At 50.0% G+C, this 13,292-nt stretch overlaps 1 protein-coding gene across 1 annotated transcript in view; it reads right to left on the bottom strand.

Moving 5' to 3' along the window:
• Positions 1–13,292, bottom strand: part of SPAG16 (sperm associated antigen 16) — a 713,525-nt gene that overhangs the window by 638,909 nt on the left and 61,324 nt on the right. The window contains exon 9 of the mRNA XM_083154490.1: positions 7,693–7,835. Coding sequence (XP_083010616.1) covers positions 7,693–7,835 — 143 coding nt within the window. The remainder of the gene's footprint in view (positions 1–7,692; positions 7,836–13,292) is intronic.

Raw genomic sequence — 13,292 nt, 5'->3', positions numbered from 1 at the left:
CCATGTGTATGTAATGCTGCTATACACACGTGTATGGGCACTCAGGGACTCGCCAGTCATACTGCCCATGTGTATATAATGCTGCTATACACACACGTGTATGGGCGATCAGGGACACACCAGTCATACTGCCCATGTTTATGTAATGCTGCTATACACACGTGTATGGGCGATCAGGGACTCGCCAGTCATACTGCCCATGTGTATATAATGCTGCTATACACACGTGTATGGGCGATCAGGGACTCACCAGTCATACCGCCCATGTGCATGTAATGCTGCTATACACACGTGTATGGGCGATCAGGGACTCGCCAGTCATACTGCCCATGTGTATATAATGCTGCTATACACACGTGTATGGGCACTCAGGGACTCGCCAGTCATACTGCCCATGTGCATGTAATGCTGCTATACACACGTGTATGGGCGATCAGGGACTCGCCAGTCATACTGCCCATGTGTATATAATGCTGCTATACACACACGTGTATGGGCGATCAGGGACACACCAGTCATACTGCCCATGTTTATGTAATGCTGCTATACACACGTGTATGGGTGCTCAGGGACACACCAGTCATACTGCCCATGTACATGTAATGCTGCTATACACACGTGTATGGGCGATCAGGGACTCACCAGTCATACTGCCCATGTGTATGTAATGCTGCTATACACACGTGTATGGGCGCTCAGGGACTCGCCAGTCATACTGCCCATGTGTATGTAATGCTGCTATACACACGTGTATGGGCGCTCAGGGACTCACCAGTCATACTGCCCATGTGCATGTAATGCTGCTATACACACGTGTATGGGCGATCAGGGACCCGCCAGTCATACTGCCCATGTGCATGTAATGCTGCTATACACACGTGTATGGGCGCTCAAGGACTCACCAGTCATACTGCCCATGTGCATGTAATGCTGCTATACACACGTGTATGGGCGATCGGGGACTCGCCAGTCATACTGCCCATGTGTATATAATGCTGCTATACACACGTGTATGGGCGATCAGGGACACGCCAGTCATACTGCCCATGTGTATGTAATGCTGCTATACACACGTGTATGGGCGCTCAGGGACTCGCCAGTCATACTGCCCATGTGCATGTAATGCTGCTATACACACGTGTATGGGCGATCAGGGACTCACCAGTCATACTGCCCATGTGCATGTAATGCTGCTATACACACGTGTATGGGCGATCAGGGACCCGCCAGTCATACTGCCCATGTGCATGTAATGCTGCTATACACACGTGTATGGGCGCTCAAGGACTCACCAGTCATACTGCCCATGTGCATGTAATGCTGCTATACACACGTGTATGGGCGATCGGGGACTCGCCAGTCATACTGCCCATGTGTATATAATGCTGCTATACACACGTGTATGGGCGATCAGGGACACGCCAGTCATACTGCCCATGTGTATGTAATGCTGCTATACACACGTGTATGGGCACTCAGGGACTCGCCAGTCATACTGCCCATGTGTATATAATGCTGCTATACACACACGTGTATGGGCGATCAGGGACACACCAGTCATACTGCCCATGTTTATGTAATGCTGCTATACACACGTGTATGGGCGATCAGGGACTCACCAGTCATACCGCCCATGTGCATGTAATGCTGCTATACACACGTGTATGGGCGATCAGGGACTCGCCAGTCATACTGCCCATGTTTATGTAATGCTGCTATACACACGTGTATGGGTGCTCAGGGACACACCAGTCATACTGCCCATGTACATGTAATGCTGCTATACACACGTGTATGGGTGCTCAGGGACTCACCAGTCATACTGCCCATGTGCATGTAATGCTGCTATACACACGTGTATGGGCGATCAGGGACTCACCAGTCATACTGCCCATGTGTATGTAATGCTGCTATACACACGTGTATGGGCGCTCAAGGACTCGCCAGTCATACTGCCCATGTGTATGTAATGCTGCTATACACACGTGTATGGGCACTCAGGGACTCGCCAGTCATTCTGCCCATGTGTATATAATGCTGCTATACACACACGTGTATGGGCGATCAGGGACTCACCAGTCATACTGCCCATGTTTATGTAATGCTGCTATACACACGTGTATGGGCGATCAGGGACTCGCCAGTCATACTGCCCATGTACATGTAATGCTGCTACACACGTGTATGGGCGATCAGGGACTCACCAGTCATACTGCCCATGTGCATGTAATGCTGCTATACACACGTGTATGGGCGCTCAGGGACCCGCCAGTCATACTGCCCATGTGCATGTAATGCTGCTATACACACGTGTATGGGCGATCAGGGACTCACCAGTCATACTGCCCATGTGCATGTAATGCTGCTATACACACGTGTATGGGCGATCAGGGACCCGCCAGTCATACTGCCCATGTGCATGTAATGCTGCTATACACACGTGTATGGGCGATCAGGGACACGCCAGTCATACTGCCCATGTGTATGTAATGCTGCTATACACACGTGTATGGGCACTCAGGGACTCGCCAGTCATTCTGCCCATGTGTATATAATGCTGCTATACACACACGTGTATGGGCGATCAGGGACTCACCAGTCATACTGCCCATGTTTATGTAATGCTGCTATACACACGTGTATGGGCGATCAGGGACTCACCAGTCATACTGCCCATGTGCATGTAATGCTGCTATACAAACGTGTATGGGCGCTCAAGGACTCGCCAGTCATACTGCCCATGTGCATGTAATGCTGCTATACACACGTGTATGGGCGATCGGGGACTCGCCAGTCATACTGCCCATGTGTATGTAATGCTGCTATACACACGTGTATGGGCGATCAGGGACTCACCAGTCATACTGCCCATGTGTATGTAATGCTGCTATACACACGTGTATGGGCGCTCAAGGACTCGCCAGTCATACTGCCCATGTGTATGTAATGCTGCTATACACACGTGTATGGGCGATCAGGGACTCACAAGTCATACTGCCCATGTGTATGTAATGCTGCTATACACACGTGTATGGGCGATCAGGGACTCGCCAGTCATACTGCCCATGTACATGTAATGCTGCTACACACGTGTATGGGCGATCAGGGACTCACCAGTCATACTGCCCATGTGCATGTAATGCTGCTATACACACGTGTATGGGCGCTCAGGGACCCGCCAGTCATACTGCCCATGTGCATGTAATGCTGCTATACACACGTGTATGGGCACTCAGGGACTCACCAGTCATACTGCCCATGTGCATGTAATGCTGCTATACACACGTGTATGGGCGATCAGGGACTCACCAGTCATACTGCCCATGTGCATGTAATGCTGCTATACACACGTGTATGGGCGATCAGGGACCCGCCAGTCATACTGCCCATGTGCATGTAATGCTGCTATACACACGTGTATGGGCGATCAGGGACACGCCAGTCATACTGCCCATGTGTATGTAATGCTGCTATACACACGTGTATGGGCACTCAGGGACTCGCCAGTCATACTGCCCATGTGTATATAATGCTGCTATACACACACGTGTATGGGCGATCAGGGACTCACCAGTCATACTGCCCATGTTTATGTAATGCTGCTATACACACGTGTATGGGCGATCAGGGACTCACCAGTCATACTGCCCATGTGCATGTAATGCTGCTATACACACGTGTATGGGCGATCAGGGACCGCCAGTCATACTGCCCATGTGCATGTAATGCTGCTATACACACGTGTATGGGCGATCAGGGACACGCCAGTCATACTGCCCATGTGTATGTAATGCTGCTATACACACGTGTATGGGCGCTCAAGGACTCGCCAGTCATACTGCCCATGTGCATGTAATGCTGCTATACACACGTGTATGGGCGATCGGGGACTCGCCAGTCATACTGCCCATGTGTATATAATGCTGCTATACACACGTGTATGGGCGATCAGGGACACGCCAGTCATACTGCCCATGTGTATGTAATGCTGCTATACACACGTGTATGGGCGATCAGGGACTCACCAGTCATACTGCCCATGTGCATGTAATGCTGCTATACAAACGTGCATGGGCGCTCAAGGACTCGCCAGTCATACTGCCCATGTGCATGTAATGCTGCTATACACACGTGTATGGGCGATCGGGGACTCGCCAGTCATACTGCCCATGTGTATATAATGCTGCTATACACACGTGTATGGGCGATCAGGGACACGCCAGTCATACTGCCCATGTGTATGTAATGCTGCTATACACACGTGTATGGGCGATCAGGGACTCACCAGTCATACTGCCCATGTGTATGTAATGCTGCTATACACACGTGTATGGGCGCTCAAGGACTCGCCAGTCATACTGCCCATGTGTATGTAATGCTGCTATACACACGTGTATGGGCGATCAGGGACTCACAAGTCATACTGCCCATGTGTATGTAATGCTGCTATACACACGTGTATGGGCGATCAGGGACTCGCCAGTCATACTGCCCATGTACATGTAATGCTGCTACACACGTGTATGGGCGATCAGGGACTCACCAGTCATACTGCCCATGTGCATGTAATGCTGCTATACACACGTGTATGGGCGCTCAGGGACCCGCCAGTCATACTGCCCATGTGCATGTAATGCTGCTATACACACGTGTATGGGCACTCAGGGACTCACCAGTCATACTGTCCATGTGCATGTAATGCTGCTATACACACGTGTATGGGCGATCAGGGACTCACCAGTCATACTGCCCATGTGCATGTAATGCTGCTATACACAGGTGTATGGGCGCTCAGGGACTCGCCAGTCATACTGCCCATGTGTATGTAATGCTGCTATACACACGTGTATGGGCGATCAGGGACTCGCCAGTCATACTGCCCATGTGCATGTAATGCTGCTATACACACGTGTATGGGCGCTCAGGGACTCACCAGTCATACTGCCCATGTGTATGTAATGCTGCTATACACACGTGTATGGGCGATCAGGGACTCACCAGTCATACTGCCCATGTGCATGTAATGCTGCTATACACACGTGTATGGGCGATCAGGGACTCACCAGTCATACCACCCATGTGCATGTAATGCTGCTATACACACGTGTATGGGCGATCAGGGACTCGCCAGTCATACTGCCCATGTGTATATAATGCTGCTATACACACGTGTATGGGCGCTCAGGGACACGCCAGTCATACTGCCCATGTGTATGTAATGCTGCTATACACACGTGTATGGGCGATCAGGGACTCACCAGTCATACCGCCCATGTGCATGTAATGCTGCTATACACACGTGTATGGGCGATCAGGGTCTCGCCAGTCATACTGCCCATGTGCATGTAATGCTGCTATACACACGTGTATGGGCGATCAGGGACACGCCAGTCATACTGCCCATGTGTATGTAATGCTGCTATACACACACGTGTATGGGCGATCAGGGACACACCAGTCATACTGCCCATGTTTATGTAATGCTGCTATACACACGCGTATGGGCGATCAGGGACTCACCAGTCATACTGCCCATGTGCATGTAATGCTGCTATACACACGTGTATGGGCGATCAGGGACACGCCAGTCATACTGCCCATGTTTATGTAATGCTGCTATACACACGCGTATGGGCGATCAGGGACTCACCAGTCATACTGCCCATGTGCATGTAATGCTGCTATACACACGTGTATGGGCGATCAGGGACTCACCAGTCATACTGCCCATGTGCATGTAATGCTGCTATACACACGTGTATGGGCGATCAGGGACTCACCAGTCATACCGCCCATGTGCATGTAATGCTGCTATACACACGTGTATGGGTGCTCAGGGACACACCAGTCATACTGCCCATGTACATGTAATGCTGCTATACACACGTGTATGGGTGCTCAGGGACTCACCAGTCATACTGCCCATGTGCATGTAATGCTGCTATACACAAACGTGTATGGGCGATCAGGGACTCACCAGTCATACTGCCCATGTGTATGTAATGCTGCTATACACACGTGTATGGGCGCTCAAGGACTCGCCAGTCATACTGCCCATGTGCATGTAATGCTGCTATACACACGTGTATGGGCGATCAGGGACTCACCAGTCATACTGCCCATGTGTATGTAATGCTGCTATACACACGTGTATGGGCGATCAGGGACTCGCCAGTCATACTGCCCTGTACATGTAATGCTGCTACACACGTGTATGGGCGATCAGGGACTCACCAGTCATACTGCCCATGTGCATGTAATGCTGCTATACACACGTGTATGGGCGATCAGGGACTCACCAGTCATACTGCCCATGTGCATGTAATGCTGCTATACACGCGTGTATGGGCGCTCAGGGACCCGCCAGTCATACTGCCCATGTGCATGTAATGCTGCTATACACACGTGTATGGGCGATCAGGGACCGGCCAGTCATACTGCCCATGTGCATGTAATGCTGCTATACACACGTGTATGGGCACTCAGGGACTCGCCAGTCATACTGCCCATGTGCATGTAATGGTGGTTATACAGCTGGCATGTAGGATCTAATGCTGAAGGAGGCTTTGGCGTTAGGCTGCCCAGCTGGCGCTGTAGCACAATGTACATAAAGTAATGGTGGCATCAGTAAGTTACATTGGCACAGCCATCTGGCAGTCACCTTAAGAACTTTACCACTCACAGTACATCGGGACAGGCGATAGCTAACAAGCATGGGATCAATTAGGCCCTCATTATATTCCCCGGCAGTCATCTGCAATTCCTGGACAGTCCCCCCTGTCCTGGCACCCTAGGCAGCCTATTGGTCAATCATGCACTGGCCACACTTGGACCAATTACACAAATGTCATATGCTTTGCTGTGTGGTTCCAGCTTTGTACGGTCAAACAAGAAAAAACATTTAGAGAAAGTCGTTAAAGTCGATAAAAAAGCGCCAGTGGATTCTGTAACTATCAGGATATGATAATTATTTAATGGCCGCTGATTAAATAATCATCAGCAGCATAAAACGAGATCTGCAATCATCTACCACCAGGGAGACCTGCCCTTAGTGACGTATAAGATCCTGAAATATTATGGGAGAATTTGTTCCCTATATGGGAACCAGAGAGAGGGAAGACCGTGCCTATAGATGCGGATGCTCAATCGTAGATCGTGTGAGTAATCAGACAGTATGAGGTTTCTTTAAAGCTGGGATGTTGCTATGGACAACCAATCAGATTCTATCTCTTAGAATCTACATCTTATTTATTTAGCATTTTCTAGAAGATGATTGGTTGCTACGGGCATCATCTCATCTTCAATAGAACTCCCATCTTAGTAGTTTAACCCCATTATCTGCATTTTTCACCTTTGCCGGGATTTACTGCACTTCTGAATTCTATATGCTCAATGTGTGTTCTACTTATGCCGGACATTCCAACTAGCAGCGATCAATCGCAGGAAATGAGACCAAGGTGAATGACAGCAGGCCCTACGGGGTGTGCGGTCTCAACGGAGCCGGCGAGTCGCGCTGGCTGCACAAGCAATCTCAGCCGGGCAGGCTTGGCTGGGATTGCATGCGAAGGCGCCGGGCGGCTCAAGAGGGGATCGTCGGTCTCTGAAGGGAGAAGTCGCCGCAGTGTATAGGGGCCTTTAGAAAGGAGTTTATATGCAATATTACTGCTGTGACTCGATTTCTCCTGTTCCTACCTTTGGATGTCTCTTTCCGATGAGATTATTTGGGTCCTTCTCTGGGCTGTATAAAGCTACGCCTTCTTGTAGCAGCTCCCGCTCTCTGGCCTCCTGAATTGCTTTCTGGGTAGGCCCACTTTCCTTCTTGTGCTTGGTTTCATCTAGAAAGCAGAAGAAAGTCATGAAAAATGCAAATCGGACCCAACATTTCTACACGGATAGGTGGTTACTTTGTTATATTATTCTGAAGAGGACAGGAGAGAGACCGAGACAATGAATGGACTGAGAAAGCAAATTGGTGGGGGGAGAAGAACATAAAAAGATATAGGGGTAGGTTTTATTGGGTCAGCGGCACAGCAGCGGGTGCACTTTACGGCGGGCTGAATTCGCTTAAAAGCGCTCGCACTTCCATAGGGGTGCGAGCAATTTTAAGCGAATTTGGTCCGGCGAAGGGTGCGAGATCGGGCTGAATCGGGTGCTGTTTCCAGCATTTAAACCTACGGAAAAAGCACCTGAATGGCACCTCGCACCCTTGGGACCTAATAGGATCGACCCCATAGACTTTGGTAAAACAGAAAAGTGGGGTCCCTTGCCGGGGGCTGCAGGCTTAAAATGCATTCATCAGTCAATGAACTAAATCTCTGTTATTTTATTATTGTTAATTAATATAGTGAGTGCAAAGATGGGGAAGATTTGGCATTCTAGCTGTTGTTGAACTAAATATCTCAGCATGCCCTGCTGCAGTTTTGCTATTTATCCATGCTAAAACTGTTGCATGGCATTCTGGGATGTGTAGTTCAACAACAGCTGAGTGCCGGAGGTTCTTGCTTTAATTGCTGCGTCAGGCTCCATCTAATGACCACCAGTGCAAAACACTTCAATTCTACCCAATAGAAGTGAGGAGCAGAGTCAGTCTTTTATTATACAAGACAATAACAACAATAGCAGTCACAATAATAACAATCATCCTTATCTCAGGCAAATCTCCATGGATAACGCAGGTGATTGGAGTCTGTATCCTTGGACACAGCAAAGATCACTAATGCGAGCAGTATGTGTGTACTTATATCAGACTCCCCCTGCTGTATCACCATACCCCCTGCTGTGTACCAGTGCTATCGCTGCTGCTTACATGTAAACAGCAGCGATGAAGCCTCCAGCCACATCGGAATCAGCTTCTGTCTTGGAGTTTAGATAATACTTTCCCATCTCTTTAAAGGGGCTTCGTATCAGGGTCTCGGCTTCCCTTCAGGCTCAAAATGGGAAGGAAGACAAAAACGAAATAAACGCCGGCAGGCTGTCAATCAGCCAGCGTATGGTCTGCGTCTACAGGTCCCATATGGCTGTGCCCACACGGAGAGCTTGAGAATCGTCCGCATATGCTGCCAGTCCTCCGATAATCGGCAGGGCTTTAAATTCGCAAAGTTCCGCATTAGCATGAACGATTATTGTTAGATGCTATTTACATTGTGTGTCGCATTATACATTAGTCTTTATATAGAACAATAAAAAAAATACATTGAATTAATAAGCCAAAGGGAGGAACTGGAGTATAATTTATAACGAAGGCAGAACACTTGCCTCATATTCCCTGGTTATACCATTTATTGGTTTACTCAGTAAGAACCAGGCAAAACTTACATAGTTGTTACAATAATGTGACCTTATGGGCTGTTTCACACGCTCCGGCTCCTGCCGGGCGGCGAAACCCTGCACGGCCAAAAGTCGTGCCGCACAGAGTAGTTAATAATGGACACGAATGTGTCCATCACACGGCCTGTCCACCCGGTTGCAGCCGGATCCCACCACTGGAAAGGACGGCTGTCGGGCTGTGGCCATCCCCTCCATTGTAAAGTTCTCAGTGCGGCACGGCTTCTTGGCCATGCGGGGATTCGCCGCCCGGCAGGAGCCGGAGCGTGTGAAATAGCCCTAACTGGCAGCAGGTACACAAAACTGTGAACGCATATAGGGGGTTAGTCTGGTTTTTTCGGTCACTTCGCATGGGGGACTGATGTTTTGCGCATGTGCAGACGCAGGGTACAAGTGGGCACGGCGAACTACATGGTACACTCGCACCTAGCAGTGCAGGCAAGGGGCATGGGTCGGCTGCGGGGGGGTACAGAAAAGCCCAACATTTCATGAGCGTTCCCATAAAAATGCTGGGCGTTTCCAGGGAGAGCCGCTGATGACGTGGGTGCGGGGGGTAGGCAGCTGATGTCAGCAGATGGCAGCTGCCCCAACATAGAGGTGTCTCTGATCTGCGAGCGCTGGAGAAATGTTTCGATTGTCGGCTACAATCGAATGATTTCTCCCCCGCACCCGAGGCTGTGAATGCACGATTATGCAAATCAACCATACGCAGCCCTGCAGGGGATCACGGGTGCGAGGGGGGAGGCGGCACTGCGGGTCCACACGCAACGCTGCGAATTTCAGTCGTGTGTTCCAATGGGCTTCATCATCAGTAACTGACTGTAAGGGACACATCTAGAATAGGTGCATTACCATTCTTACATCTTTGGACTAGAACGCTGGCTGCAGAGCACCTAATTTGCCATTCTTTATAAAGAACCATATATTAACCCTTAATATATTAACATTGCTGTGAGACATGTGCAACATATCCGCAAAAACTGTTGCGACTGTTTTTTTGGGGGAGCAATATTTACAGATGTAGCAGGCTAGATAGAATCGCCAGCCCCCGCCAGCAGCCGGCTACCGCCAGGAGCGCGCGCGCACGAGACACTCGCGCGCCCCGTGGCCGGTCCCTGCCACCTCCCACACCGACGCTCCCCCTCGCAGCCCCGACCTCACCCCCGAACTGGGCAGACGTTGCCCAGCCGCCGTGATACTGGGACGCATGTGCGCGTAAGACTCAGGCGCGTCACAGGCCCTATCGACGGCGCTAGCCAGTGAAGGGGATCTGGCGGGCGCCGGGAACAGATGGAGCCGGCTCCATCTGTAACTAAACTTCAAATAATTGACTTCAGATCATTTGCCGGCAAGGACTAAAGTGATTCATGTTCCTCTGACATTTTTAGCAGATATTTTTGCACATCTCTCACAGCGATGTTGGCACTCAAAGGGTTAAAAGCTTTCTGGCAATCTGAACATCACGACACTTACAGGAAATAGGTCTACACTTAGGGGGTTATTCCGGTGGATACGCAAGGCTGCAAATTCACAGCCTTGTGTGTCCACAAAACCCCGCCTTGCGAATGGTGGCCTGGCCGCTACCCATTTGAAAGGGCGATTCACCCGCAGGGACTGTAACATCTATTCGCATCATTTGACGGTCGGCGATCATCGAATGATGGCGAAGGTTCACGCATATAAAAGTGACTCTGATGTCACGAAGAAATGCGTGGCCGCTCTGGAGGAAGTGGGCGGCCCGCTGACATCCGGTGATGTCCCCTGCACCCGCATCATTGGGGTATTTGCATGAGAACACTCAGCGTTCCTATGGGAACGCCCATGAAACGCTGGGTGTTCCCATATGCAAATGACCCAGGCCGCCACCCCACGTCCCCCCGCATACAACCAAATGTACGCGGGAGTGACACGTTTTTAAACCCAGATGTGGCCTCGTTGACAGTAGATGCCAAATAACCCCCGGAAAAGACACAAATAGTTCAAATAAATAAAATAAAGATTTCAAGTACCGGTTGACCTTTTCTTTCTGATGGATCAATGTACACTTTCATATACATGGGAGACTCAGCCTGTACCATCCACTTGTGGCTGATTTATGAAGGAGCAGTTCAAGGCTTTCCTGCTTGCAGTTTTACACACAGTAGGAGATGAACCATCTCTTCAGCCAGGGGCAGCTGAAAGTATGTGATTGATCAACCAGAGCAGGCAAAGCAAGATGGAAGTGTTGTTTGCCTGTCAGTATGGGAAGGCGGAGGAGGAGGAGTCTAAGGTATAAAAACGGCTGTTGGGGGAAGGGAGATTTAGGGTGATGACCGATGCCAGGAAAGCTGACCGGTGAATGGGTGAAGACAGATGCCAGGAAAGCTGACCGGTGAATGGGTGATGACTGATGCCAGGAAAGCTGACCGGTGAATGGGTGATGACCGATGCCAGGAAAGCTGACCGGTGAATGGGTGATGACCGATGCCAGGAAAGCTGACCGGTGAATGGGTGATGACCGATGCCAGGAAAGCTGACCGGTGAATGGGTGATGACCGATGCCAGGAAAGCTGACCGGTGAATGGATGATGACCGATGCCAGGAAAGCTGACTGGTGATAAGGAAGTAGATGGGTGACAGGGACATGGACATTTACTGTGTAACGATTACTGGTCTGCGGCCATCCTGACACAATAAATCTGTAGTCAGCATGTGCTTCCCCTGCTCTCTTCTTTATCACAATACGTTCAATATTTACCAGCTATTGTAGTTTTTAAAGTCAAATCAAATGCGCGGTTTGATCCTTTACTTGCAACAGTTTGTGAAGGCAAAGTCCTATCCGGCAACATAGGAACAAGAAGAATACAGCAATAGGAAGCCCGGGGCATTTCAGAATGAATTTGTATTTGTAGCCGATGTACAGGAGACACAAAGCTATTTATTGGTAAGGTAAACGGTTGCTAGGTTATGGGGGTAATTCAGACCGAATCAGTTCGCCCACTAGAGTTTAATCCCACCTTGTGAATAAATGTGTACAGCATGCCTTCCAACATTTGAAGAATTGAAAAGAGGCGGAGCTACTGTATGTGCTTGGTGTGGCTTAGAGAAAAGGGGTGTGGCGTAGAATCACAAACCACTCCCCCATTGTTGTCATTTTCGGGGGGGTGCCCAGCGCTCCCCAGTAGCTGGGCACGCCCCTGAGTTACTCCCTCCTCTCTGCATTCAAGACATGCCGTGAGCAGGCATACACATACTTACAGACTCTTTTTCTCTCCTCTCTGGGAGAAGCACGGAGAGGAGACCAGATACTGCTGCCAGGAGGGGCAGGACAAGGCTGATGTGAGCAAGCCCCACCCCCATGCCAGTCAAACTCGACAATTTGCGGGTTCAAGGATTGGGGGAGGGACTAAAATGGTGTGATTTGCAGCATTGTAGCCGAGCCCCTTTGCTGCGGACCCACAAAATCACGGACTCAGCGGACTTGGTGCAACGGTGAAGGGGGGCGCGGGTAGAAAACGGGAGACTTGCCTACCTTCCTGGGATTCCGGGAAGGAGACCCAATTTTCGGGAGCCTCCCGGCCATTCCAGGAGGGTAGGCAAGTATGGGCATACAGCATATGTCCAAAACAATTTGTAAGCTGCTCACCATCTATTGATTTTTCCACTGGGCCCCACTCCAGTAGTAGCCAGGGACTTACTCGGCGGCTGCGATGAAAACAGGCCACGCCCAGCATTTTCCTGGCATTTCCACATTACCACCCACAGACAACCACTTCCTGTCAAGTCACCTTGCGATTGGCTTGCGAATAGAGAAAGTAGCAAGACTTCATCGCTGGCAGGTGTCGCACTATTGGCCATAAACTTGCGCAGTTTAATCGATAATCGGCCACTATGCAAACTAGCACAGCAGTGACCAGATCTGAATAGGCCTGGTGGACATGGGGGGTTATTCATATCCATTCGGTCCTCTGTGCATTCGCATGGAGGAC

Source organism: Crinia signifera, chromosome 7 (genome assembly GCF_055691185.1).
Source record: "Crinia signifera chromosome 7, ASM5569118v1, whole genome shotgun sequence".
Taxonomy (NCBI): domain Eukaryota; kingdom Metazoa; phylum Chordata; class Amphibia; order Anura; family Myobatrachidae; genus Crinia; species Crinia signifera.
This window is presented reverse-complemented; position numbering and strand designations above follow the sequence as displayed.